This window comes from Capronia coronata (genome assembly GCF_000585585.1).
Source record: "Capronia coronata CBS 617.96 chromosome Unknown acBCG-supercont1.5, whole genome shotgun sequence".
Taxonomy (NCBI): Eukaryota; Fungi; Ascomycota; class Eurotiomycetes; order Chaetothyriales; family Herpotrichiellaceae; genus Capronia; species Capronia coronata.
In genome coordinates, this window is record NW_006912897.1 from 1,535,614 (window position 1) to 1,561,633 (window position 26,020).

Genomic DNA, 26,020 nt, shown 5'->3' on the forward strand with positions numbered 1-26,020 from the left:
ATTGCAGTGTGAAGGGAAGGGCTAAGGGCCTAGGTGCAGGTGGGGTTGATAGACGGCGGCTCTCTGACGTCACGGCGGGTCGCCAGAGCCCAGACGCAAGCCACACTCCATTTCTACGCCACAATGGGTGTGCCACACCTCAGCCACTAGCACGCCGACCGGCATATCCGACGCCACACTGGCTCTTCACTCGCCACAATCACATGTCAGAGCTTGTGGCTGTTGTTGCTGCGCCACAGGACTAGTATCCACAGGTTCAGTGCCCTGCATCATGATTCTCGACTTCAACCCTTGTCCTCTCTGGTGCTTCTGTTCCTCGTTTTTCGTTTTTGGAATATACGACTCATTCTGGATGTGAGCGAATCGGAGAAGCATGTCATTGAGGTTTCTAATATCTGGCTTTGAGCAGGCATCTCCGACCGCACCAGCTAACAGGTTCCCAGGATTGGCGTTGGGTGACAACGCGCTCTTTCTTTCCGCAGTCTCAGTCTCGGTCTCGGGGCCTCCACGTCGAGATCAGCATTCCCTGTTTTGTATTCTAGCTGGCTGGACTAGGCTGGACTGGACTGGACTGAATCGTGGCTGTGTTCATGCTATTTGTGGTCGTTGCGACTATTGTCCTGGTACAATATTTCACAGCAATGCGGTTTGACCGAACGGACTTGGACTTGGCCAGTGGTCTCGACTGTCCAGGCAGAACCGACCTGCCTTACGAAACATGAGGAGAGAGGAGCCGCGAATGAGTAGTAAGGTAAGCCTCTCAGAGGGTACACAGAATCACAGATCACGCACAATCCCGACCATTACCTTACTTCACCTCTTGGAACTCCCCAATCGAGGTCGAGACAACATTCGTGTCTGCCGTTTATGCCGTTGCAAGTTTGAATGGCTTGGTGTGGCGGTGCATGCATTTTCAAATTGCAATGCATGTTATCCACCATGATCCATGTACTGATGTCCTCCCTCTATGCATGCCTGATGCGACTGGAAGCTGCAGGGTATGTGTCAGCGCAGTCCCTCCCGTCTTCTTCCTCTTCTACAACGTCAATTGGTAGCACGCCAGCCAACCGCCGTTCTCATGCGTTGTCTTTCTTGGTTGGAGACTCCAGGTTGAAGCGGTGACGCAGGGTCTGGGAAAGACATGGCGACCTTGTGCGCTGTTACCTTTGTTTATTCGTGGAACTATTGTTGCAAATTTGCTCTTGTTGCATTCCCGCGAGGTGCTCTGTTTGACCTCGAGAGCCCGTGGCAACAGGGTACGTATACGAAATTCAACTTCTGCATGAAATGACAGAGAAAAGACGGGCCGTTGTTCCTACGGAGCTTCATTCCATTGCAGCGTCGTCTGTACAATCAGACCACGGTGAACCTGACCAGGTAAAAGTATCAGGCCAGGGATATGCTTTTCTTCCCGCAAATGGCGGAGAAAGAGAGGTAAAATTCTCCCACTTAATTCGAATACTCCTTGTGGACGGATGGTAGAGAGTCGTCGAGGATTCCGTGTCACATTGGGCAGAAAGGAAACATTTTCCAGAGGAACATAAACTTGCCGTCATGACTCTTGCCGTGTGCGACTTAATACCGATCTACAGCTGCGTACCTTGTGCCGTCTGGTGATCGCCCCGCACTTTCATCCTTCCCGTCCCGTGTCGCAGCGGCTATCACTGCTGACCAAGGTTGCAATGAGACCGACAATAGTGAATGGTCAGTGGTCACGATCAGGCTGACGTGGAAGTTATCCCAGGGAATAGAGAGAGACAGACATCTGGTTGACTTTACGAATGGGATGGCACAAGGAGAAACTTGCATACATACCCTCGTTACGGGTCATCTACCCGGCTGGACTCCCATCACAGGCCCCTCTTGAGTAGAAAGCTATTTGCATCTAAAAGGGTCCCTGGGTCGTTCATGTCTTTCGCTCTCAGTTGCAAGACACCTTTTGAAGTGGTGAAGCAGTGATGGAAGGACATGGGATGCCAGGTTTTGCACACAATACTACCTTGGCTAATAAGAAGTGTCGGAGAAGGAAATGTCTTTTTTGCTCTAGATGATCCCTCATCTTAGGCAGCCTGAGTGAATGGATAATATAGGTGAACACCACTGCATTGCACGGCGACAGATTCATTACATTTGCCATGTGTTCCAAGGGTACTCCAGCTGCAAGCCAGCCTCGCTTGTGAACAGAGAAATTAGGTCTGACGTCCAGGTTCCATATCATCAAAAAGAGTATGGTCGTGAAGGGCGGTAGCCTGTAAGCTATATCATGTGAAGATACCATTTCGCAGCTTCAGTTGTAGCTCGGCCTTCTAAACTTAACATCTTGTTATCTTTATAGTCATTGTACTTGAGTGCAACAGACCAAATGGAAGACCACGACGCTACATGTTCGCCTTACAAGTGTGCAAAGTCTCGCGAAGGCGTGGCCTTGTCTTCCTTGTTGCGACGATCCTCAGGTTTTTCTGCGCCTTAGCTCACGTGTGCCCATGTCTCATTTCCAATATCGTTTTGGCATTGGCATTGGCATGGTCATGGAGATATGCCCCCAAGGACTGCGCTTGGGAAACGATGAAGTCTCGTTTGCTTGTGGCTTTTCTCTGCAATTTTCGAGGGCAGCAACTCGCTCAGCTTTCTCGCTTGTATATGTATCTTGCTACCGTGCGAACGTTGTTCATGAACCTCTGCATATTTGAATTTCCGTGGATTGATTGAAAGCGACGGATTATTTGCACACATATGTAGGGCTAGCGTTGCATTGCCAACGAACATCAAACAGCCTACCTATTCCAGCCCTTCATCGGCCGAGTTCAGCAGCTCCAGGCTTGTTCTCGCCGTGATTGTCCCAGTCTCAGTCAGAGACGCTGCGATGGCCGAAGTGGCGGAGTCAGACTTGAAACGGCAGTCCTTATGTCTTCGGACGAGTCCGAGAGGGCACTGGAATGCAGCAGCATATCCTGTACCGCTGTGGATAGTAAGAAAGGAGACGACAGCAGCAGAGACGTGACCGAGACAGATAAGAGACAGGCAAAGCCTGACAAAGACAGACATCACGACGTGCAGTGACTGGTGGTATGATCAAAGTTCGACCCCTGGATGCCAAGAACTGGACTCTTTTGGCGGGCCAAAAATTTCATGGAGGCTGGAGAATTGAACATTTGAGCACTGAACAGCTTCAACCTCCCCTCCACTTACGCAGACGCGACCTGTCAACCAACTGTCACCTGCTCAAGACGGACTCGCTCGATCCAAATTCGGAGTGCTGGGAGGGTTCGCGCTGTGTGCTGGGCTTCCTTCCCAATGGCCAGGTGCGGCGGGCTGGAAGCCTTGTTCGAGTCCAGAATACGCAGATGCGCCCATGCTGCATACAAGCGAGCTGCGAGCTGCGAGCCTCGAGCCTCAGCGTGACCTACAATTCTCATGCAGCTACGTATTTATGAATGAGCGAGGCTACTGCACAGGACTATGACTCGCTGTTGGCCAAGTCGAGAAGTGGCCTTGCATGGAGCAACTCTTAACCATCCACTGGCGAAGATATTCCGAGGGGCGGTCTTCTAAGCCAGCATTGAAGAAACTCTTTCTTACATCTGCCACCACAGCCTCGCGCGTCACACGACAGCGAGTATATGTGCCTCCAGCGTGTTGGCAGTTTCGTTCGCCTCTTTTACAGAACAGCCGGCGACATACCGAGATCTGTCAGTGAGTGTGGGCAGGCGTTGTCGATTCGGCGTCCGTGACCCCTTGGACCCCTGCAGCTCGACAGCCAGTTTGGAAAGCTTTGACATCCCGACGACGCCTCGGACACTTGTCTTTGTTACAACACGTACCTTCGGGCCACCCACTTCCACGTAGCACCCTATCCCGTGCTCGCTTCTCCGGCAGTGCACACGAGCCTACGCCTTGCTGACGCGAAAGGCTGTGGAGATGGTAAGGTTCTCGTTCTATCTCCCCGCCTGCCCACCGACCCATCTGGATGTCGCGTGTGAGGGAAGGCAAGCATCTTGCATATACTTTGGCTGGGAGCCTGTTGCATCGCAATCATCCTTTTTGGGCCCTGTTCCTGTTCAATTTCCTTTTGCAAATGAACCAATGTGTCTGATTATTGATTCAACCCATCATGACGAGTGAGGTGTCGGCGAGTGGCCATGGAGGAATGAATGCATACAACGGATCTTCGTTGGAGATTGTTACTGTCGTGCTGATTGCAGTCTCCTTCGTCGTGGTTCTTGTTCGCGGTGTGGCCAGGTATCGGATCAGCCGAGTTGCTGAACCTTCAGATGTCCTGCTGCCTTTGACTCTGGTAGGTCTTTGTCTCGCCTACACCAACACTGCGACGACGATTAACTGAAAAACTTGCAGGTTGTGGCCATCGCGCAGAGCGTCTGTGTCCGAGTGTCGCTGTCGAGCGGATTGGGCAGACATGTGGCCTCGCTAAGCTCCGACCAGCTCACGGAATTCCAGCAGGTTAGACATCTTCTGGTGTACCGAGCATATCGAAGGATGGCACTGACCGGTCATACTCTAGCTCACATACGCCAGCAACCTCCTCTTCCAACTGGTGCTCTCTCTATCCGAAGTCATTGTGGTCCTCCTTATCAAGAGCGTCGAGCCGCAGCGGCCAGTCCGCATCGCCTGCAATGTTCTGCTTGGATGTATCGGCGTCTACACTACGCTGTCCCTCTCGATCCTTGCTTTCCAGTGCTCTCTTCCAGAGCCATGGCTGGTTGCAGCAGACAGATGCGTCGACCGGGTTAGTCACACTGGGGATCTCCAGCTCTGCCTAGCATTTCCCAAGGGCCCTTCAGCTAACAGTACCTTTGCCACATAGCAATCCTTCTTGACCTCGTTTGTCATCGTCAGCATTATAATCGACGCAGCCACTCTCCTCCTACCAATTATCATGGTATGCAGGCTCAAGACGCCTCGAGACAAGAAGATCTTCGTATGCATCCTGTTCGGCACTCGCCTCGCGCTCCCCTTGGTCACCGCACCACAAATATACCGTCTCAAGAAGGTGCTGGTCTCACAAGACCAAACATGGGACCTGGTCTCCTTCCAGCTCTGGGAGCAGATCGTCATGAATATCAGTGTCATCACGGCCTGCCTGCCCTCGTTGGGCCGGATGCTGTGGGAGTTGATGACCCGGGGCTCGGCAGGACTGAGGTCGACCTGGGCCGCTTCTCGAGATTTCGGGCACGAGCTTGGTCTGGACAAGGGTCAGGGTCAGGGCCAGGGCCAAGCCCAAGCCCAAGCCCAAGCACGACATCTCGGTCTGGAGAAGCCATACATCCAGCAGCCGAGCCCGGCTTTCTCTCCCGCCGGCGAGAAGGGTAGCTGGGGCGACCAAGTGATTGTGCAGGTGCGGAGTATTGGAAGCTTTGAGAGCTTCGAATCCGGCCGCACGCTGGTGAGCCAGGAGCCCACTGCGGTTGATGTGCAGAAGCAGGAGGAGAAAGACGAGCTGCCTCCTACCATGATGCCTCAGCAGACCGCAACCGGGACCGGGACGGCTACTGCTTCGATGCATTATGTACCACGCCGGCCGTACCACCACTACCGCCGCCCGCTCAGCAATCTGTTGTCTCCGGTGCTGGAACAGTCGCCTGCTCTGGGAGCAGCATTGCCTCCAACACTGACCGGTCAACACTACCCTCACCACCAAGGAAGGGGTCCATATGAAGCGCCGCCACCTGCATACTTGACGCCTGGTCCGCGCGATTCCCCGACCAGACCGTGGGATACCACGAGTTCGCTGTACGACGAGGACCTCTCTGAGATCGACATCGACAGCTACTATATGCAAAACAACCAGATCTCTCAGTCGTACCACCCGAGCCGCACCGAATTGGTCTTGGATAGTATGATTGAAGATCTGCAGCGGGAGAACGCCGGCGTGAAACCCAGTCAAGGACCCGGTGGAGCCTGGATATGAGGCTGAGGTTAAATGAATGATGTTAATGATACCCCTGGCCAGGCTTGGTGGTCATGCTGGGCTTTACTCTTTGATGGATCATGTATCTCTACCTAGGATATACAGGAATTCCTACACAACGATGCCGGACTATTTATGCAGAACTAAGAACCCGATTATGACCAAGTCAAAAGTTTCGTATTCTTGAGAACAACGTTCATGATTTCATATAGTGGCTATTGATATAAGGCTTTCGTCCGACTTGATACGTGCCGAACCGGGGTCTTGATAACATGATGGTGTCAAAGTATAGACATCTCTTTGACCATGATCCATACCATACCTCACCTCTGCAAGCGCAGGTGGTAATGACATCCTCTTCCTTACTTCTGTTCTCCGCCAACTATCTTGTTCACCGTTCCACCCAACGTCCCATCGCCCTTGAAGTGCTTGCCAATGATCCCCTCCTTATCTAACGGACCGCCGATTTTCTGGGCCGTGCCCCCGATCGCGCCATGTTCGGTGAAGTGGGAGCCGATTGCGCCTTGAGAGCTCAACGCTGGTGCCACACCCTAGACAAAAACAACCTGCGAGTTAGTCACTCACTCATATACAGACGCAATTCTTCAGGGCACAGGACGAAGACATTCCCCGACCGTAACCAGATACGATACCAGCGATCAACGAGAATGGAAGAAAAGAGACAATCAACCGTACCTGTTTCGAAGCGTTCTCAGGCAGCGACGTCTCGGCATTCAGAGCCTGGTTCCCCGCCGAAGCACCCGCGTCGAGAGCCTGACCAGATCTGTTGGAGGCGTCTGTCGGCATATTGCTGCTGTCTGATTTCGGAGCGGGGTTGTAGTTCTGGTAGTTGTTGTTGTTCGGGTCGTTCTCCTTGGTCGGTGGTTTCTGGCCGATAAACTTGGAGGTGTCGGTGTGAGATTTGAGGATGTTAGGCGTCATCTGGTGGTGGTGGTGGTTGTTGGTCAGGAGGGACGTGGGTGTTGTATACCTCCTAGAAATTGAAGAGATGGAGCTTGAAACAAGGAAGGCACCTATCGATCCATATATATGAGAAGCAGCAACCAACCGGTCACACCTCGTACCCAGTGGACGGGCGATGATGCTATTCCCTCGAGTCGCAGCACCCCCTCATCAAATCTGTCATCCGAGTCCGTCACTGCCGCCACTACTGGCTGGCCTGCGCTCATAACCTGGAGTGGATGTCATCCAATATGGCTGGCGCTTTTCCTCAGTATAAAGTATAGATGACGGCATGGAGCTGCGCTGAGAATCACAGAGGTTCGTTGCCCCTTTGTGGTTGGCTCATCACTCACTAGCTGGCCTGAATGATTCGTGGCCCGACCTCACCTGCTTCTTCGATATTGCATCATGTTTCGCCGATTTGCGGTGATCACGCATTGGCTTGCCAGTGGTGGTCGCTGGATGAAGATGCAGTTGGTGTCATAGAACTGGGGAAAAGGGAAAGGAATTCTGGTCCGATGGCCAATCGCGTGAGTACCTCGGCTTCGAGATATGGATCACGTGTCAGGCTTATGTCATGCAGATAAGGGGTTGAGACGAAGACGGCTCTTTGTTGCTCATCAACACTGTCAGTACGAATCCTTAGATTTTGGATGATTGACGCCCACTGGAAATCCAGTAGAGTCTACCGGGACTGGTGGTCGGGAGTCTCTCTTCTGTTTGTCTACACAACACAGCCAGGGAACTCTGCTGAAACGACGACGGCCGATGATGCAGCCCATGGCGACCGTTGCAAATGTCCCTCAACTACAAGCAGCTTTCCAAAGCATGTTGGGGTCTCTGAAGGAAACGATGCTGTGCCTACTAACAATGCCCATGTATGAATGTATGCAGTGATTTGTGTTCATGGCAAGGCTCCCACCCCTTTTTGTATGGGTTACATCACGTGACACTCGCCTTACTTTCCCGATCCTTGCCCCGCCCCTTTTTGGTCGTCGAACCAACCTCTGTCAGCATCTTCTATTCTGAACACAGTAGAGGAAGACTCTCATACACTGGCCCAGGGTAAGTCTGGTATGGATCGCTCAATCATTTCCTGCTCGACATAGCGTGACCAGTCTTTCTTTCAGGTCTCTATTCTCCGCCCAGGGTGTCTCTGGAGGCCTCAATCCGAACTGTCAGGACCCCTCAAAGAGGCAGAGTCTTCAAGTGGTTTGTATCAAGGATGATCATATATCGACATGCCCGGGGTTCCATCAGGGCGCGGCTGCGACGCATGCCGTAAGCAGAAGAAGAAGGTAAACACTCAGACACCAGCCGCCCACCAGGCCTTCCCGTGGACCGGATTCTGATGAACGCGACCACAGTGCGATGTTGATAATTATCCATGCTCTCGATGTCGTCGTCTAGACATTCCATGCATCGGACTAGGACGACAACGGTACAAGTTCGTGACTCCTCAGACGGGTTCTCCAGATACCTCCGTCTCTGCGCGATGGGAGAGCAGATCACCAACCCGACTATCCGACTCTCGAAGCGACTCGTCAGCGAGCACAACTCTTTTTCGGAGTCTCTCCAACGACCACTCGTGGCGTGTCAGCGCTTTTGTAGACAAGATCCAACCCTCCACAGGTGTCAGATTCAACCTGGCCTGGACTTTCGGAGATTATCTCGTGGATGTGCCTGCTCGGCTCGGCACGAATGATGCCCTGGACAAAGCTGCCGATGCCGTTCTGGCGGCGATGGAGAGGTTTTCAAGCCATGGTTCCGACGTGGCTCCCGTTGTTCTCGAGAAGTATATCCGGGCTCTGACGGCGTTGAGAATGTGCTTGGACGACCCGGTAGTAGCGAAGTCGAGCGAGACGCTCTGTGCCATCCTTCTGCTGTTGACGTGTCAGGTAAGGATCTCTTGGTGTGTTGCCTGTGGCGATCAGTTCCCGTGTTCGTTCTGATGCATTAGAAGACATTCCTCTGGACTCCCGCGGGTGTCCGCACCACTCATTCTGAAGGCGCAGCTCAGATCCTCAGAATGCGCAGGCGGCCTGGCAATCGGGACCGTTTCGAGACAAATTTGCTCCTGAGCCTTCGTGGGGTCGTGGTAGGTCACACCTGGAAGCAATATTGGATCTGTTGGAGCCTTGGCCTTCTGACGTAGTGAATGCAGCTGTTTGAGTCTCTTTTCAATGACCGCATTGCGTTTTCCGATCAAGAATGGATCGAGATGTTCCAGACCAGCAACGACACACTGAGTCTGGAAGGCCGACTGGTCCAGTGCCTGACCCGGGCGCCGAATCTGATGCGCCGAGCTAAAGCCATGCTTGCAATGCCGGATGGCTGCGGTCGCAGCCTCGTCGACCTCCAGCATGAAGCCGGGCGTCTTCGCGACGATCTGGAGCCACATCTATCCGGCCTTCGTGAACGGTGGCATGCAGTTGCAGTTGCAGAACTTGACACCATGTTCAATTCTCAGCAGAGTATTTGGGTCGCCCTGAGAGACTGCCACTATCTCCGCTCGTACAGCCTCGGCTTGGCCATTGCAATTGTCGTCAACGAGATCCAACTCGCCTTGTCCGATGACCCGTCCCACATTCTGGCGGAATCGGAACAGTTTGCGACCGAGTTAGTCTGCCTGGGGCAAATCGGTTGTCGATATCGACCTCTGGGCGCTTCTTCTCTGGGCATGTGCCTAGTCGCCGCCGAGCTTGGAGCCAGCGATCCTGACACGAAACTGGCCGCCCGGCAGCTGCGGTTAGATTACCACTCCGACTTTCGTGGAAAGGACGCACATGATCTATCCTCGATGAAACTCAGGTTAACCTGCAGCCGTCACACATCAAGACCTCGAGTATTGCAATAGCACCAAAGTCTGTGCTCTGATGCCATGCTTCAAGTGCCTTAGTCACGCTATCAAAAGAAAAGAAAGAACAACCATGCGGGTAGTTGGCATGATGAGAAACGCCTTCGCTATTTGATACCGAGCGAAGCTCTCCTTCCAACACCGCGACGACATACGCAGGATCGGCTCAGCCAAGGTCCAGCGTTGCCGAAAGAAAAGGAAAGCAAGTAACCTACACATCCTGGCTGAGGGCGACCGCTACACATCGCGAGTTAGATAAGTCAACTACAGATATTGATCCGTCGTGTGAAATAAAGAGCAACGAACAGTCTGCTGGGTAATGAACGCAAAACAAGTAAGAGGTTGGTGATTCTACCATTGTTGGATTGTAGACCACCACTAACTTTTCTTTCCCGTCGAGAGTTTTGCAACTTGTGCACAGTATGGTCATTCCAATTATCTGATCAAAAGAGGGACATCCGTCTAGCAAATAGGATGTGTCTTGCCGTGTTTGCCTTGGAGCGAATGCTTCTCATGCTTGTAATGTGCAATGTTGACACCCGCCTTGCCTGTTCGACTGTGTTTCTTGACATGCCTTAAAAAAGTGTTAGCCTTCGATCTGTCGGTCCAAAGCGATTATGGGGTGCTTACTCTTGGTAGCGCTCTATGGTCTTGCGGTCCATCTCACCGAGCAGTTGTAGAGCCATCTTGATGTCATTGACAAGACTATCGCACCGGGCCTTGCTGAAATCCTCACGGACAACCACACGCATCAACTTGAGCTGTTCACTATGCGGTGCCATCGTATAGGCCGGGACCACCCAACCGCGTTCGCGTAGCTGATGGGCAATAGTGAACTCGTCATAAAGATGATCATCCTCAGAGTTCAGTCGGAAAGCGACCACAGGTAGTGATCGACCACCACCAGGTGACATGATGACGAAGCCCAAGGCCCGGAGCTGTGCGGCAAGGTAGTCGGACGTGCGGGTCAGGTTGAACATGATACTGCGGTATCCACGCTTTCCCAGTCGGATCATCTGATAGTACTGAGCGATGACATGGCTTGCACCTTTGCTGAAGTTCAGGGTGAAGGAAGCTTGATCGGCTCCTAGGTAATTAATGTTGAAGACGAGTTCCTTGGGCAGAAACTCTGGCGACCTCCAAACGACCCAACCCACACCGGGGTATACCAAACCATACTTGTGGCCCGAGACGTTGATACTCACTACCTTTTCGAGCCGGAAATCCCAGACGAGATCCGGATTGACAAACGGTGTCACAAACCCACCAGAAGCAGCATCAACATGGATGGGACAGTCGATGTTCTTCTCGACTAGGAGGTCGTTGATCATTTGAACATCCTCGTACTCGCCAGTGTATGTCAACCCCACGATGGCACAGATACCGATGGTGTTTTCATCGATCAGATTGACGGCTTCTTCTGGATCGATGACGTACCGATCCTTGGTGCAGTAGACGTATTTCTCCTCCACATCAAAATAACGGGCAGCCTTTTCCCAGCATACCTGCACCGCACTGTTCATGATGATGTTGGGCTTGAAGGCGTCTTTGCCCTCCGCCTTGCGCTTATTGGCCCATCTTCTCTTCATGGCCAGCACAGCCAGCATGATTGCCTCACTCGAACCGAGGGTAGAAGTGCCCATTGCGTTCGACCCGTCTTCAGACTCCGGTGCGTTGTACAGTCGAGCGATCATATTGACACAACGGTTTTGGATTTCGGCGGTCTGTGGGTATTCCTCATAGTCAATGAAGTTCTTCGAGAATGCTTCGGTCATGAGCTTTTCAGCCTCGTCTTCCTATTCCCAGATCTTAGCAAAATATTGGTAGCATTTCCTGGTGAGCTTAAAACTAACCATGAATGTGGTGACAAAACTGGCCAGGCTACGGAGCGGTGTCAGCTTGGTCCCAAATCCGATATATCCCTCCAACTCACTTCAGCATAGGGTTTCCATCGAGACTGAGCTCGTCTTTGATCATACGATATGCAACTTCCTTGGGCATTTCTCTTTCAGGCATTTCATGGGAGGGTAGATCTTGGGCTGCGAAACGCGAACCGTAGACGGACGTGGAGAACTCATCCTCTCCGGGAGGTTCGAGAGCAATGTGTTCGAGGCCAGGAACCATGGAGGTTCTGCGTTTAGGAGCATCGAAGTCCTCGCCCTTGTGCGGGTCGGGCGTTACACTGGCGAGGTGCACCATTTTGACTGATCAGTGTTGCTGGAGGAAGAATGGTGGATGAGAGACGAAAGAGAGTAGGGACAGAGGTTGTTGCAGGAGCAAAAGAAATAGGACCGGCGGCCCAGGGGTTCAAGAAGGAAGTGAGCGTTCAACAAGATGGCGGTCTGAGAGAGGAAGAGAGACGTAAGGGGAGTGAATCCAGATGGTAGGAGAATGGAGTGCGTTGCGATCTTTTGTTCTGGCAGGACTGCTATCTACACAGTCAGGTACAGAGAGGATACATGACGAATGGCTGCGTAACAGCTGTTATTTCCTGGGTCCCGATCGCCCCTCCACTGAAGTGACGAAGCAGTCTGGATGGGGAGTAGTGATGTGGACAGTTGAATGACAGTGCAAGTTGGTAATGGGTGACCGTGATGATGAGCCTGAGAGCAGTGATGCCGGTGCAAGAGCCACAAAATGGTGGTGCCAGGGGTGACGATTGGCGGGGACAAGACAGCAGCCGCAGCGCAGGGGCTCGTTTTCGGGGGCGCAGGCAAGAAAATTCATTTTTTGGGTCTGCACTGCTGCAAACACAGCTAGCTGGCTGAGCGATGTGCCCAAGCTCCGGTTTTTCCTGCCCACACTGCATCATTCAATCCACCTCCAGTCCACCACCACAACCATGTAACAACCGACAGCCACCGACATCAGCTGGAGAATTGATCCATCAAATGCCATCGGGCCTCTGACCCACGGGCTCTAATGAGCTTGTCATTGCTTGGTGTTGCTTCTCTCCTCGTCCCCTGTCCCAGAGACGGCCGCTATTGGGTGATGAGCGACTCGACCATGCGCCTTGTTGTTGCTTGCAGTCCTCCTGCTGACGACGCAAATGATCGGATCATCCCCGCGTTCAGTATTGTAGCGGCAAGCTGTAACCTGCGCATCGAGTCCAAGTACTGTTTGGGCCCAGCATTACTACCTTGCACCTATTTCAAGTTTCTACTGGAACAACGTACACGAGCAAAGCCGTTACCGCCACTTGAACCCTTTCCCCCGCGATCTCATTGAAGCATGCTCTGAGAGTGAGCAGACTGGGGGGCACGAAAACCAACAGATTCGTTGAAAAGGTGGATAAGCTACGCTATCCAGCAGGACTTGGATTTCTCTCATGAGCCCGTCACGGTACATTACTTTCAAACTAAGACGTTCCTCCCAGTGCGGTAAGATCGGGCGGATGAATCACAGCAAGCGGGAGTTACGCTGTCGTCCGTCGACGTGGGCACACCCGCACGCTTCAAGACGTGCCTTGGGCCATCACGGTAAGGACTCTGTAGGTTCAAATCCGCTGACCATACTTTTACGACCCACCCTTCTTTGCTCGAAAAGAGCCAGCTGATGCCTGGCACGCGAACGATACCAACACAGTCGGGCAAGCTGTCAGCTGGGTATAGTTCCGAGCAAGCTTGTACCGAGGATCTTTTCCCCTCCTGCAATCGATGGAATCGAAGCCTTCTTTCGCTCGGATGACTTGTCCAGCTATATCGCGTCACCCTCCGCAGGCGGCGAACGCATACTACTGATGGGCAGGGTGAATCCGGTGTCAAGTCAATTATATCACAGCGAAAGAACATCCGTCACAGATGGCGGCGGCACTCGCTGCGTCAATCACCAGCCCGCAGCCCTACTCTATTCGGTGCAGAGGTCGTCTCAATGTGGACTATTCTTCTCAAGGACGTTGTAGGTAACAACTTCCGTGCTGCTTGTATGTGATGACTCTATCGACTGCGCCACAACAGCCCCGTAGACGACCTTCACCACGTTTTCTTCCGGGCACAGTGTCTGTACAATGGACCTGAGTATTGCGGTGGGTGTCTCAAGCTCGGCCTAGGAAGGCCGAGCGTGCTTCTGACATCTCTTGACTCTTTGTGTTACCAGCAACCTCGTGTTGCGCCTTTTCCGCTCGGCCAGCGGCTGGGCGCTCTGAGACATGATCCTGAGACTGCTGGAGTTTTCTCTCGATTGTTCATTTCTGGCACCTCTTGCTGACCGGGCGGGTTGCAGCAGAACATTGACCAGTATTGACACTATCACTGGATGCGAATATTTTGGGGCATTGCTACGGTTGAACCATTTCACCTTGCGCATCAATGGCACTCTCTCTGTGGGCATGTTATCAAATCGGCATCAGAAGAGCGAGAGCCCCGTACAGACCCTCAATTTGTGCGGCCTGACATTGGAATAACCGGATCCTACATGTTCTGGAACCCAAGTATGCGACAACCCTTCGCCTATCTTGGTCATGAAGAGTTGCATACTGAGTCAGGCGGTCTTGGGAGCGACGTCGAATGCACTCATCCAACTTCCTCCTCAGATCAAGTATCCGGATCTTGGGCTCAAAATATAGCTGAAAATTCTCCGTTCTGTCCGACCGCGATGCATTGGCATCAGAACTTGGTCCAATCAATTGTATATATTGGGCACTTGGTGTTCCCATAAGCCTCCCACACATTTCTTGGAAAGGCAACCAGCCCTCGAATCTGTTCCATGCAGTGATCGTTGATTGTCGCCTTCCCAGTCATATGATATGGTGGCGAATGTGTTGCTGCTTGCGGCGTTCTCTTCTATAACAGTCGGATTCCGTCTCTGTTGCCACTGACTAAACCCTTCATCCAGTCGCCAAACACAGATATCCCGACAGTACACCTTCACCTACCTGCTCAGTCCCGTTACTTGGACTGCAAACTCAGCAGAACACCATGGCTACACAGTGTGCCAACACGATAGGTCAATCCAGACGACCTATTGCAATGCTCTCGTTTGGTACGTTCCATACTCGCCCTCTGAACGTGGAAGGGTGTCAGCGGCTTTTGGTGTTTTCTCTTGACCAGATCAGACGCGCTGTGTCATCTGGAGGGTCCTGCCATTGTCACTTTCTGTACGAGTCTTCTTCTTGGGATGATATTGCAGCCAGCCATTTTCTGTATTTCTTTCAGCAGTCTGGTTCAACGTCTTCATAGTTTGGCTTTGAGCTAACCATGTTTTCACAGATGGAGGCGGCGTCCGGGGTCTTTCGTCGCTGATAATAATGCGATCCTTACTCACGTTTGTCACACAAGAGCTTGTCAGAAGAGAAGCGATACCAGAAGATCACCCCATCTTGGATCCTCAGGAGATCTTTGACGCTGCTGTTGGAACCAGCACCGGCGGGTTGATTGTGCTGATGCTTGTCAAATTGGATATGACCGTGGACGAATGCATTCGACAGTATAAGGTCTTGTCGGGAGAGATCTTCTCGAAATACCGCTCGTTGTTGAGGAGAGTATTCGGTTCAGATTGGTCGAAATTCTCAGGCAACAGACTCCAAGGAGCTGTGGAAAAGCTTCTGATATCCAGAGGTCATCCCCATGACCTCAAATTACGCGGCAGCGTTCAGCGGAACCAAATGCATGGGTGAGTTGACATGATCACTAAAACCTCTGCCCGCATTTGACTGACTCAACCGAGGACCGTCGTCTGCCACGAGAAGCTACGGGCACATCAGATGTTTCTGTGCACACATGAGTGTACAGGACCCTACCGGCGACATATGCTTGACCCTGACCTCGAGCTACGACACGCAGCCCGGGCGACGTCAGCCGCACCATCGTATTTCGAACCGATGGTCATCCAAGGAAGATCGTTTGTCGACGGAGGGTACGGTGACACCAACAACCCATCCTGGGCAGCCAAGATCCACTACCACCAGAGCCATGGCCTTCCTGCAAGGCATCCTTTGGTTTTGATCAACATCGGAACCGGCACCTTACCAGAAGGCTCCGACGAAGTCCGCCTTCGCAAGCGGCCCTGGTGGACCAAGCTGTTGCCAAACAGTCTAGTGGAGGCCCTCGGGCTGCTGTCTGATCTTGCCAAGATGGCAACTGAGTCCGAACAGCGGGCGGCCGACTTGTCCTATATCGCCGCGCTTGCCCCTGAGAAGCTGTTTTTCGAAAGGTTCAGTGCCGATACAGGAATGCACAGCATCACTCTGGACAAGTGGCAGGCGGTCGTAGACAAGCATGGCCCAAGCGAAATTGAGGTGAAGACGGAAAATTACCTTGCGAAACCCGAAGTCCTCATGCGGCTGAGAACGACAGCGGAAAAACTGGCGGATGTTTACATCCTGCGCAACACCGAGCCGCGAATTTCTCTTCCTCTCCCACTCGAGTTATCTTTGGGGCCCGAACCACCATGCTGGAACCAAGCAAGGTGGACACCTGACACGACGGCTTCCCATTTGTATGTCGAAAGGCTACCCAGCCTCGCTTCAGGGACCGAATCGATCCCATCATCAACTCCTTCCCTTCCGGCGACTCCAGATCCGTGTCACAGACCGATGCTATTTGCAGAGGTCGTTGGAAAGGCGCAAGACATCCTTCGAGTGGAAGGCCAGTTGTTGGAGATATCTGCAACCAGGGCTAGGCGCGTGTCCACCCGTTGAGAACGAGGGCACACGGTTTCTTCGGCCCCTCATCTAAAAGCGTCTGTTTTGTTCGTGCGTGTGGTCTTGGGAGAGGTGCGGATCGTTGCCTGCTTCTTACTTCAATAATGTAATATTCGGTCATTCATGCAAGGGAGGAGAGCAATTGTCAGACGCATCAGTTAGTTCCGTAGGTAGGTAGATACCTTAGGTAGTTCTTCAAGTTGGATAAGGACTGTCAGTAATACAGAGTAGTAGATATTGGGACGGGGCAGAAGCAGCAGCTGTACCAGACTGCGCAGAAAAGCAGTGATCCTGCCTGCGCCTGCAGGCATCCGTCAACTGCGTCTCTTGTTCTTGTTTCCCACCTTTCTACTCCTTCGCACCTCGCCTCCCACTCATCAAGAACCTCCATCTTCCGCTCATGTCTTGCGCCGGCTCTCAATGATTGCAGTGGCTCAACAACCGAATCCTTTGTACCACACGAGCCCCCTGCTTCGGGGTCGGCTAAACCAGTCAAGCAAATCAACACGAGCCCCATATCAGCCTAACCACCATCTGGGGTATAAAGTATAACCCCAGCAATATCGTGTTTCCCAAGCTGCTTGCTTTGTTTGCGGGGAAATGATCTTGACCTATAACCGGACAGATTGACCTCGAGACTTGATCGAACTGCCTCGCTACCACACCTCATTCAGTCGCTTGCTCTCCGCCCTCCGCGGGCTCCACATCCTGTGATCCTGAGGAGTCTCAGACTTCACGAGAAGTTTTCTTTTCTCCCACACAGCCACTGGCCGAAACCTCAGCTTCCTGCTTGCGGGGTTGGCGACTTTTCCTTGAGCTAATGTGCCTGAAGATCAAAGCGAAGCAGATGAAAGGGCCATGGCCTGTGGCCATTGGCTATTGGCCATTGGCACCTCCTGATTCCGACCACATTAGAACTGACACCTCTGGCCTTCCCATACCTTACGCCTGGGACCATGGCCGTACCCTGCATGCGGCAAGTGACATGACCGCCGGAGGGATGGTGTTATTTTTGTGTCCGATGCATGCCTTGTGCATGAGAGCCACCGGCAGTTGGCTAGTCAGTCAACAGCGATTGTTGTGTCAAATAACAATGTCGAATGCTTGGAGACTGGCTCTATTCCGCAGAGTCCCACATCTATGGCATCTTGCAAGAAAGGAGCCGATGACCTAAGTAAGCGGACGGGGGAATAAAGACGACTCTTTCGTCTGGCCGTAGACAGACAGGAGTTTCTTTCAGCTCTTCTTTGCGCCCTTCCTTCGATCGAACGATCAAGCCTGTGGAAAGTCTCTCTAGCAAGATGTCGTCTACAAAAAATCGTACTTTATCTGACCCAGACATTGTTGAGGAAAAGTCCGGCTTGTCGCACACCCTATCTGCCGGGGCGATCTCAATCAGTCCCGAGCTCTTTGAAAAGGTACGCAAAGCGAGCCTCACGAGATTGGAACATTGCCCATGCGCGCGACCTCCTGCTAATCTGGAGTGGTTACATAGCTCTACCTGACTCCAAAAGTCCCCCATGCTGGCGACAACATCAAACGTTTCGCCAACCCGACGCCTTTGGGCTTCGTGGGGTAAGCTCTCTTGTGCAAACAGCACTTTGGGAGATGGAAGCGCTGAGACAGACAGCTTCGTTATCTCGACCATGACCTTCGCCATGGTTTCAATGGGCTGGGGCAGCGCCGAAGGCTTGTCGCCAGTTGTGTAAGTCCCTGGACCATGGAGTGTTCCATTGAATCTGCCGTCGGCTGATCGCGTGACGACGACAGTGGCATCTTCTTTTTTGTTGGCCCGGTCCTACTCGTCCTGACCACCATATTCGAATGGATCATGGGCAACTTCTTCCCCATGATGGTGTGCGGTCTGTTTGCGGTGTTCTGGCTGAGTTTCGGCATGCTGCAGCTTCCCACGCTGGGTCTTGCGGCGCCCTATTCGGCCAGCGGCACCGATGCAGTGTCCGGCGCAGCGACCAAGGAGTTCAACGCCGTGGTTGCTCTCTACCTGATTGTTTGGGGCTTTGCGCTGTTCACGTTCTTTATCTTCACACTCAAGACCAATGCCGTCTTCGCGCTTATTTTCCTCTTCGTCACCATCGCCGCTTGGGTCCTCAGCGGCGCCTACTGGAAGGTCAGCACCGGGGACTACAGCAAGGCGCAGGACTTACAAAAGGTACGTGCAGTTTTTCCAGCTTTTCCAGTGTTCTGTTGTGGACACTGGCCGAACATTACCAGCCAGGTGCTAAATGGTCCATCCTAGACGGGTGGAGCCCTTCTTTTCATCGTCGGCTGTTTGGGCTGGTACATGACATTCGTGATGATGGCGGCAGAGATGCGCCTCGCTGTCAGCCTCCCCGTCGGCGACCTCAGTCATTTCTGGCCAAAGACCGACCTCGAGATGGGCCGAGCCGAGAAGCAGGCTTAACCTATGCCCGCAAACAGCCCATGAGGAGTTGATTGACAATGGACGTGTTGGAGAGGCTCACCTCTGCATTTCCCCAGAGAAGGAGTAGCAGTGGAAGGCCGGGGAGATCGCTTAGCAAACGAGAATGAAAGTATCTCTGACTCTCGGGCCGCTAGAAACCCCTTTGAATCAGACTCTGGAGGTTGTTTGATATCATGTCTTGCCGGGTGAAGTGTACGAGAGATCCAATACTAATGTGTTGTGTATCAAGCACGACGTGGTCATTTGTGCTATCGGCATCAATCAGTCTTGCTACTCCCTGACTTTGGTTACCAGCCATATCTTGATTTTGCTTTTGGGTTTTGCTTTCTGGAAGGCCTAACTTCTAAATTGTGTTCACTATACGTATTATTTGAGACCTTTATCCCTCAGCCGCAAAAAAGAAGCCCCTCGATCAGTCCAAGAACTTTTCATGCGCTTCCACTACACCACCTCTCACCTTAATACATCATACACGGATACATGCACACAAAGAAGCCGGTCTAACAATCCTGTGCAGTACTGACGATTCAATTCCCATGATCAAAATTTATCACTTTTGCAGTAACCTCCGAACCACCTGGATTTGGATGTGATGCACTCAAGGCTTTTCCGACTCTATCCGCCCCATTACTCACACTGCATCTTCGAGAGCGTATTTTCCGTAACACTCTTGAAGATGTTCCGAGCTGAACGGCACATCGATTCGGATCAGGCGACAGCTTTGTTGACAATGGCCACGATGACCTCTCCGTCACAGCTCTTGCATTCAGCTTGCGGTAAGTCGCACTCGTATGACTGCGTAGCCGGGTATGTCAAGTTGAGATCGGCGAATTTGGTGAGAACATTGTACGGGGCTTCTCCAACACTACATGATTTGTCAATCCCATACGAGCGATGTGCGCGAGGCCTCGGCTCGATAACTGTTCGAGTTGCGACCACTTCCAGCCTCAGGGGCCTTAAACATACCTATTATCAATATAGGTGTGCGCCAATTCAAGCGAAAGGTTCCCCACGCCGCTCCAAGAGGTGACAAGGACGGCAAAGGTGCCGTTGTCACAGGTGTTTCCCGAACTGGCTGGTGGACTAAGACCCACAGCCCATTCGACACAGCAGTGTGTTGAGCCGACCTCAGGAGTATCTTGGTCGCAGAAGTCGACTGTCTATTGTCAGTAGAGTGTTTGTTTGGGGAATTGCTTCGATGGGGAAACTAGAGCATATGCTGGTGTCATGCAGGCAATGGGGTGTCGGCTCACATTCAATGTAAGTGCTCTCGGTGGATTTGATGTCTGCTTGGAAGGGAGACGAGACAACAACGTTGGCCATCTCGAAGTTGCCAGAGAATGCTGCCACGATGGAAGAGGAGAAAGCAGCGACAACTGTCAGGAGAGCGACGAAGGCAGACATGCTGATTGAGATGCTTTACCAGGACTTTGTGAGATGGCTAGGAAGTCTCGAAGCTGTGATGGTCGGATCCAAGAGATGCTGAGAGACACAGACAGAGGGTTCAAAGCCAAGGGGAAAGTAGTGGATTGATCGAGATTCGAGAATTTGTTTGATCTGAGGAAGGCTGGGGAAGGAACGATGGGAAGCAGCAGGATGAAGGTTTATATCTCGCATCACGGGCAGCGTAACCGGCGCTCCTGAAAATCTGCATTTCTCACCAGGTCCGTTTGCCCGCCTCTCTGGACCACGCAAGAACAAGTTTGGCGGACAAACATCAGGATGATGCGCCTCTGCATTCTGTGACGTTGATAGACAAACATGGCGACAGTGCAACCCTTGGCGAATTTGAAGACAGCAATGCTTGTGACCCAACACCTGCATGCTGCGCCCATTCAAATTGCCGTCGAAAAGAATGTCCTTCCAGAACCCAGCGATCCGAAGTTGAATCGGCGACACCGCATGAGACATGCGGTCGGGTCTTGCAGAAAGCTGGGAAGGTTGTGTGGCCCAACGACGAGGACAGAGGTTGCATGGGACCAGCATGAGTTGGCTGAAAACCCCTTGCATGGAAGGACATGCGATGCGACTCCAGCCTTCCACTTGCCTGGTCCTCGCGTCGTGCCCCTAGACCGGAGAATATCGGGGTTGGATAATGTTCCAACTTCTCAGAACATTCGAGAGAGCCTGCCAGAAATAGTAGGGGTTACACAAGAGCAGCAGAGTGAGAGGCAGGCAAAGACACGGTGGCATGGGACCAGCATTGTGGCGTCGGTTTTCGTGCCGACTGCAGGACTGCGACTGCTCTGCTGGTGCGCCGACGAGTTGCATTTGGCGGGCATGTGAATCAGCATGGAAGGGGCTTTGCTTATAAACGGGACCGTCGATGGAGTCGCGCAATCGAACCGAGAGATGGCTCAGCTGTTATTGGAATGGGCTGTATCGCCGTATTAGAGCTGAGCCTCATGCACCGGCCAGTAAAGGTCGGTCGGCACGCTCACCGTGTAGGCGAACGTGGGAGAAGAACACAAGAAGCGAGTGTTTCCGTATCAACGAGTCGCCTGACCGCGGGCTTAAAACTGTTGTGTAACCAGATCAATGGCTGAGATGATAGACGGTCAAGGACATTCTGAGACATCGGAACGGCCACCGCCCACGGAATTTAAGGAAGTCAATTCCCCGGTCGGTCTGCCGTGAAGGCCTCCTGTTCTCCCAAAATTCGCGCAGGTTGTCACCACGATGTGCTTGACGGTTGAAGGCGGCCGCCATCTCCGTTGTCACGGTGACCTTGACAAGCCCGGTTGGGTCATTACCTACCAACCCAGGGACACTCATATGCCTTGCATTGCCTCACAACTCAGTGGTCACAACTTCCATCCCACAGCATGGGAGCGCACGAAGACAAAAAAGAAAATATCATCCGAACAAGGATACAACTCACGGGCAGACAAAAAGGAACAAACCCAATGGAAACTTTCAACTTATGCCATGCATTTTCCCCGGAAGTCTACTGAACCTTGACCCCCATGAGTATTTGTGATATCATTGCAATGACCGAGAATCCCCAGCCCTGCTTATCGCTCCTTTGGTCCACTGCAGAATTTGCAGTGGTGTTTCGAGCCTTTTCAAGCCACCCCCAACAACCAGAAGCACCGGTACCGGCATCTCCACAAAGTGACAGCAATCGTTTAACCCTTCTTCTTGCTGACACCGACAGTGCGACCTCTTCTGCCAGTGGTCTTGGTGTGTTGACCTCGGACGCGGAGACCCCAGTAGTGTCGGAGACCACGGTGAGCACGGATCTTCTTGAGACGTTCCAAATCCTCACGCAGCTTGCTCTCCATGCCGTTTGCCAGAACTTGCGAGTTCTTGCCGTCGACGATGTCGCGTTGTCTGTTGAGGAACCATTCTGGGATCTTGTACTGAGTCGGGTTTTGGATGATGGTGACAATTCGCTCGAGCTCTTCGGTGGTGATTTCACCGGCACTATAGACCCCAAGTCAGCCGTCTTTTTCATCCCGGCCATTTCAAAAATTCCACATACCGCTTGTTCAAATCGACATCGGCCTTCTTGCACACCAAGTTGGAGTAGCGGCGACCGACACCCTTGATCCGGGTCAAGGCGTACATGATCTTCTGCTTGCCATCGACGTTGGTGTTGAGAAGACGGAGAATGTACTGGACTGTGATTTGAAGTTAGCTTCGTGGCTCTGCCGACGGGATTTGGCGTTGTTTCATACAGTTCGACTTCTCTCCGCTGACGAGAGCTGTTGAAGAAAAAGTTAGCCATCAACATCGATCACAGCGCAGGCGCAACATGATTCGAATCCTCCCAGTGAGAAGCATCTCATTTGAGGATCGAATATCATGTCACAGCTGCTAGACTCTGGTAGTACGTACACATGATGGGCAACAGTCTCTCCTTGACGGGCTTGTTGAAGTTGCGATGTAGCGGACCAACTTTCTTCAAAGCGATCAATGTGCAATCCTCGATGTTGGAGGGTTTCGGACGAGGAATTGTGGGCTTGGCACCCGAAAAATGAGCTACTCCCAAACTCGACTAGCGGATCAATATATTAGATAATAGATAGTCCGGACTATGGACTCACGTGCCTTGTCTTATCGGCTGTCACATGATGTCAGGGGCCCAACCCCCATGCATTGCAGTGCAGTGCCGATAGTGCCCCGAGTGGTTCGTCGTCCAGCAACAAACAGGCTGCTTCATTACGAGCCGCAGTTCGATGATCAGCATATCATCCATCGTGTTCTCACTATCTTGATTCATTCCATCTCTCATCTCTCATCCCCTTCATCTCTGCCACCCTTCCCCATCTCATAATCCTTTCTTTGTTTGTTTCCTCCATCAGCCCAGTGCCAGCTCGACGCTCACTTGTCTGTTGAAGCATCTATTGGACAACGTCATCGGTATTCGCTGCCGCCTTAACTGGTCACGTAGACGAACCTCGATCGATTCATCGGCCATCTCCATCATGAAGGCCTTCGCTGCTGCCCTCCTGGCGGGGGTCGCCACGGCTGCTGTTGCTCCCCAGCAACAACCGCTTCAACTCCCCAAATCCTTCCCCAGCGAGGCCAAGAGTGTCCTCGACAACCAGCTCCATCATCTCAAGGACGCCCTCCGCGGACTCACCGTCGAGGCCGCAGCCATCTGGGATGAAGTGGCGGCCTTGTACCCCGAAGACATGAGCGCGGCCAGCTTCTTCTCAACCCCAAAGAAGCACACTCGTCGACCGGACCATGAATGGGATCACATCGTTCGTGGGGAAGACATCCAGAACGTCTGGGTTGACAATGCCAACGGCGAGAAAGAGCGTCGTATCGACGGCAAGCTTGACACATACGACCTTCGGGTCAAGACCGTGGACCCGAGCGCGCTCGGCGTCGACCCCAACGTGAAGCAGTATTCGGGATACCTGGATGACAATGAAAATGATAAGCATTTGTTCTACTGGTTCTTTGAATCCAGGAACGACCCTAAGACCGACCCGGTCGTTTTGTGGCTCAACGGCGGCCCCGGCTGCTCGTCGTTGACCGGACTATTCCTCGAGCTTGGGCCTTCGCGCATCAACGAGAAGCTGGAACTTGTGGCAAACCCGTACTCTTGGAACGACAACGCCAGTGTCATCTTCTTGGACCAGCCGGTGAACGTCGGATACTCGTACTCGAGCTCCAGCGTCTCCAACACAGTGGCTGCCGGCAAGGACGTTTATGCCCTGCTGACCCTGTTTTTCGAACAGTTCCCCGAGTATGCCAGCCAGGATTTCCACATTGCAGGAGAGTCCTATGCTGGACACTACATTCCAGTGTTTGCGTCCGAAATCCTATCACACAAGAAAACCAATATCAACCTCAAGTCTGTCCTGATTGGCAACGGGCTTACCGATGGGCTGACCCAGTACGAGTACTACCGACCAATGGCCTGCGGTGAGGGAGGATGGCCCGCAGTGCTTGACGAGCAGTCTTGCCAGGCCATGGACAATGCCTTGCCTCGGTGTCAGTCTCTGATCCAGAACTGCTACGATAGCGAGAGCGTCTGGTCGTGTGTTCCGGCCAGCATCTACTGCAACAATGCACTGTTGGCGCCTTATCAACGCACCGGCCAAAATGTCTATGATGTGCGCGGCAAGTGTAAGGACAGCAGCAACCTATGCTATCCCGAGCTTGGCTGGATCAGCAAATGGCTCAACGAGGAGTCTGTGATGAAGGCCCTGGGAGTGGAAGTGGAGGGCTACGATTCCTGCAACTTCGACATCAACCGCAACTTCTTGTTCCAGGGTGACTGGATGCAGCCCTTCCATCGATTGGTCCCTGGACTGATCGAGAAGCTCCCGGTGTTGATTTATGCAGGTGACGCCGACTTCATTTGCAACTGGCTGGGCAACAAGGCGTGGACCGAGGCGCTTGAATATCCTGACCACAAGCAGTATGCAGCGGCCGAGATGAAGGACCTACGCATGGACGGCAGCAAGGACGGGCGGAAGATCGGAGAAGTCAAGTCACATGGCAACTTCACCTACATGAGGATCCACGCGGGCGGGCATATGGTTCCCTTGGACCAACCCGAGGCCAGCTTGGAGTTCTTCAACCGGTGGCTAGCGAAGGAATGGTTCTAGACTCCGGTCTATGGCAGTCAGGAATCCGAATGTGAAGGCAATATATCACGCTGGTGAAGTGAATTGGGGACTGGGCTGCAGTGACGAAGACATGGAAGGCCTGGCGATGGATTCAAACATGACTGATCAGAAAGCATGGTAAAGGGTCGCTGGCGGTTATGTATGCACTATCACCGCCGATATACAACCTTAGATGCATACATTGACTCATCTAGATGTATCTCACTCATCCGTCTTCCTCCATCACTCATAGTTCCTGTTCGTATCTTCTCTTTCCAGCGAATACACCGGTTGATTCGGTCAATAGTCTGATTCTGGCCATGCAGCCAGGCAGTCAGAGAATTGTTTACCATCACATCGTCGAAAGCGCCCAACTTGAACTTGACGTCTGCATGATCCCATCCCATCCCATCCCCTGTCTTTTGCTGGCCAGGCTATTCTTGGAGCGGACATCGATTGGATGCGTGGTCGTCGCCATCACACCAATCACCAGCGGGTTAAGCGCCGAGTGGGAGAGAGGCCTTCTAGCTCCCGTATTTTGTTCATCTTGTCCCATCTTCCATCCCTGCCAGCCTGTTCCTCGCTTCTCTCGTCCCATCATCTCCATCGCACTCTGGCTGGTCGACTTTCTCCCTCTACGCGCCCGGCCCAGTCTTGTCATGCTACAGCTGCCTCTGACTGGCCTGTTGACTCTCCCACCACCCTCATGTTCTTTCTGCAAGACCCTCTCTTCAACATGGCTCTCTGCCTGGCCGACCTGCCATGGCATGCCACATGCAGTCTTGCTCTCGCTGCCAAAAGGTCTGTAACCGGACCAGTCATGGGTCTCTCCGCCTCAAGGTCGGTGCCGCACGCCATGTTGCTTGTAGCTAAATATTGCCATCCCCAGCCCGCCTCTCTGCAACTTGATCCCTTTCCTCTCTTCACGCAAGCAAGTCTTGTTTAATTTTGGTTGTGCGGTTACAAAGAGCTATTCTTGAAGAAAAGCGAGAAAGAGAAAAAAAGAAACAACATACAGTTCATCGTTTGTTTTGACACCACCTAATCCGTCTGCAAAGGATAGTGTCTGGTACACTATTCTTGTGTTGATTCCCTGACTGCAAGACAGCCAACCAGCCAG

At 52.6% G+C, this 26,020-nt stretch overlaps 9 protein-coding genes across 9 annotated transcripts; 5 read left to right on the forward strand and 4 right to left on the reverse strand.

Moving 5' to 3' along the window:
* Positions 1-4,111: 4,111 nt before the first annotated feature.
* On the forward strand, positions 4,112-5,926 carry A1O1_06217 (uncharacterized protein; the record flags this gene model as incomplete). Its single annotated transcript, XM_007727096.1, has 4 exons — positions 4,112-4,294; positions 4,354-4,458; positions 4,520-4,744; positions 4,823-5,926. 4 exons carry the CDS (start codon positions 4,112-4,114, stop codon positions 5,924-5,926), a joined length of 1,617 nt encoding a protein of 538 aa, XP_007725286.1.
* A 362-nt stretch (positions 5,927-6,288) lies between these two features.
* On the reverse strand, positions 6,289-6,868 carry A1O1_06218 (uncharacterized protein; the record flags this gene model as incomplete). The annotated part of the gene is made up of 2 exons (XM_007727097.1): positions 6,289-6,477; positions 6,623-6,868. The coding sequence occupies 2 exons, from the start codon at positions 6,866-6,868 to the stop codon at positions 6,289-6,291; spliced, it is 435 nt and encodes a 144-aa protein (XP_007725287.1).
* A 1,262-nt stretch (positions 6,869-8,130) lies between these two features.
* On the forward strand, positions 8,131-9,746 carry A1O1_06219 (uncharacterized protein; the record flags this gene model as incomplete). The annotated part of the gene is made up of 4 exons (XM_007727098.1): positions 8,131-8,187; positions 8,257-8,787; positions 8,853-8,987; positions 9,054-9,746. The coding sequence occupies 4 exons, from the start codon at positions 8,131-8,133 to the stop codon at positions 9,744-9,746; spliced, it is 1,416 nt and encodes a 471-aa protein (XP_007725288.1).
* A 462-nt stretch (positions 9,747-10,208) lies between these two features.
* Positions 10,209-11,945, reverse strand: A1O1_06220 (glutamate decarboxylase; the record flags this gene model as incomplete). The annotated part of the gene is made up of 4 exons (XM_007727099.1): positions 10,209-10,320; positions 10,377-11,542; positions 11,600-11,627; positions 11,680-11,945. The coding sequence occupies 4 exons, from the start codon at positions 11,943-11,945 to the stop codon at positions 10,209-10,211; spliced, it is 1,572 nt and encodes a 523-aa protein (XP_007725289.1).
* Positions 11,946-14,991: 3,046 nt separating this feature from the next.
* On the forward strand, positions 14,992-16,383 carry A1O1_06221 (uncharacterized protein; the record flags this gene model as incomplete). Its single annotated transcript, XM_007727100.1, has 2 exons — positions 14,992-15,356; positions 15,411-16,383. The coding sequence occupies 2 exons, from the start codon at positions 14,992-14,994 to the stop codon at positions 16,381-16,383; spliced, it is 1,338 nt and encodes a 445-aa protein (XP_007725290.1).
* A 1,304-nt stretch (positions 16,384-17,687) lies between these two features.
* A1O1_06222 (uncharacterized protein) lies at positions 17,688-18,808 on the forward strand (the record flags this gene model as incomplete). Its single annotated transcript, XM_007727101.1, has 5 exons — positions 17,688-17,804; positions 17,882-17,961; positions 18,017-18,091; positions 18,157-18,556; positions 18,644-18,808. 5 exons carry the CDS (start codon positions 17,688-17,690, stop codon positions 18,806-18,808), a joined length of 837 nt encoding a protein of 278 aa, XP_007725291.1.
* A 729-nt stretch (positions 18,809-19,537) lies between these two features.
* A1O1_06223 (uncharacterized protein) lies at positions 19,538-20,233 on the reverse strand (the record flags this gene model as incomplete). The annotated part of the gene is made up of 3 exons (XM_007727102.1): positions 19,538-19,694; positions 19,796-19,985; positions 20,083-20,233. The coding sequence occupies 3 exons, from the start codon at positions 20,231-20,233 to the stop codon at positions 19,538-19,540; spliced, it is 498 nt and encodes a 165-aa protein (XP_007725292.1).
* A 1,724-nt stretch (positions 20,234-21,957) lies between these two features.
* On the reverse strand, positions 21,958-22,673 carry A1O1_06224 (40S ribosomal protein S18; the record flags this gene model as incomplete). Its single annotated transcript, XM_007727103.1, has 4 exons — positions 21,958-22,255; positions 22,314-22,452; positions 22,510-22,536; positions 22,670-22,673. The coding sequence occupies 4 exons, from the start codon at positions 22,671-22,673 to the stop codon at positions 21,958-21,960; spliced, it is 468 nt and encodes a 155-aa protein (XP_007725293.1).
* A 586-nt stretch (positions 22,674-23,259) lies between these two features.
* A1O1_06225 (uncharacterized protein) lies at positions 23,260-24,900 on the forward strand (the record flags this gene model as incomplete). Its single annotated transcript, XM_007727104.1, has 1 exon — positions 23,260-24,900. The coding sequence occupies one exon, from the start codon at positions 23,260-23,262 to the stop codon at positions 24,898-24,900; it is 1,641 nt and encodes a 546-aa protein (XP_007725294.1).
* Positions 24,901-26,020: the final 1,120 nt, after the last annotated feature.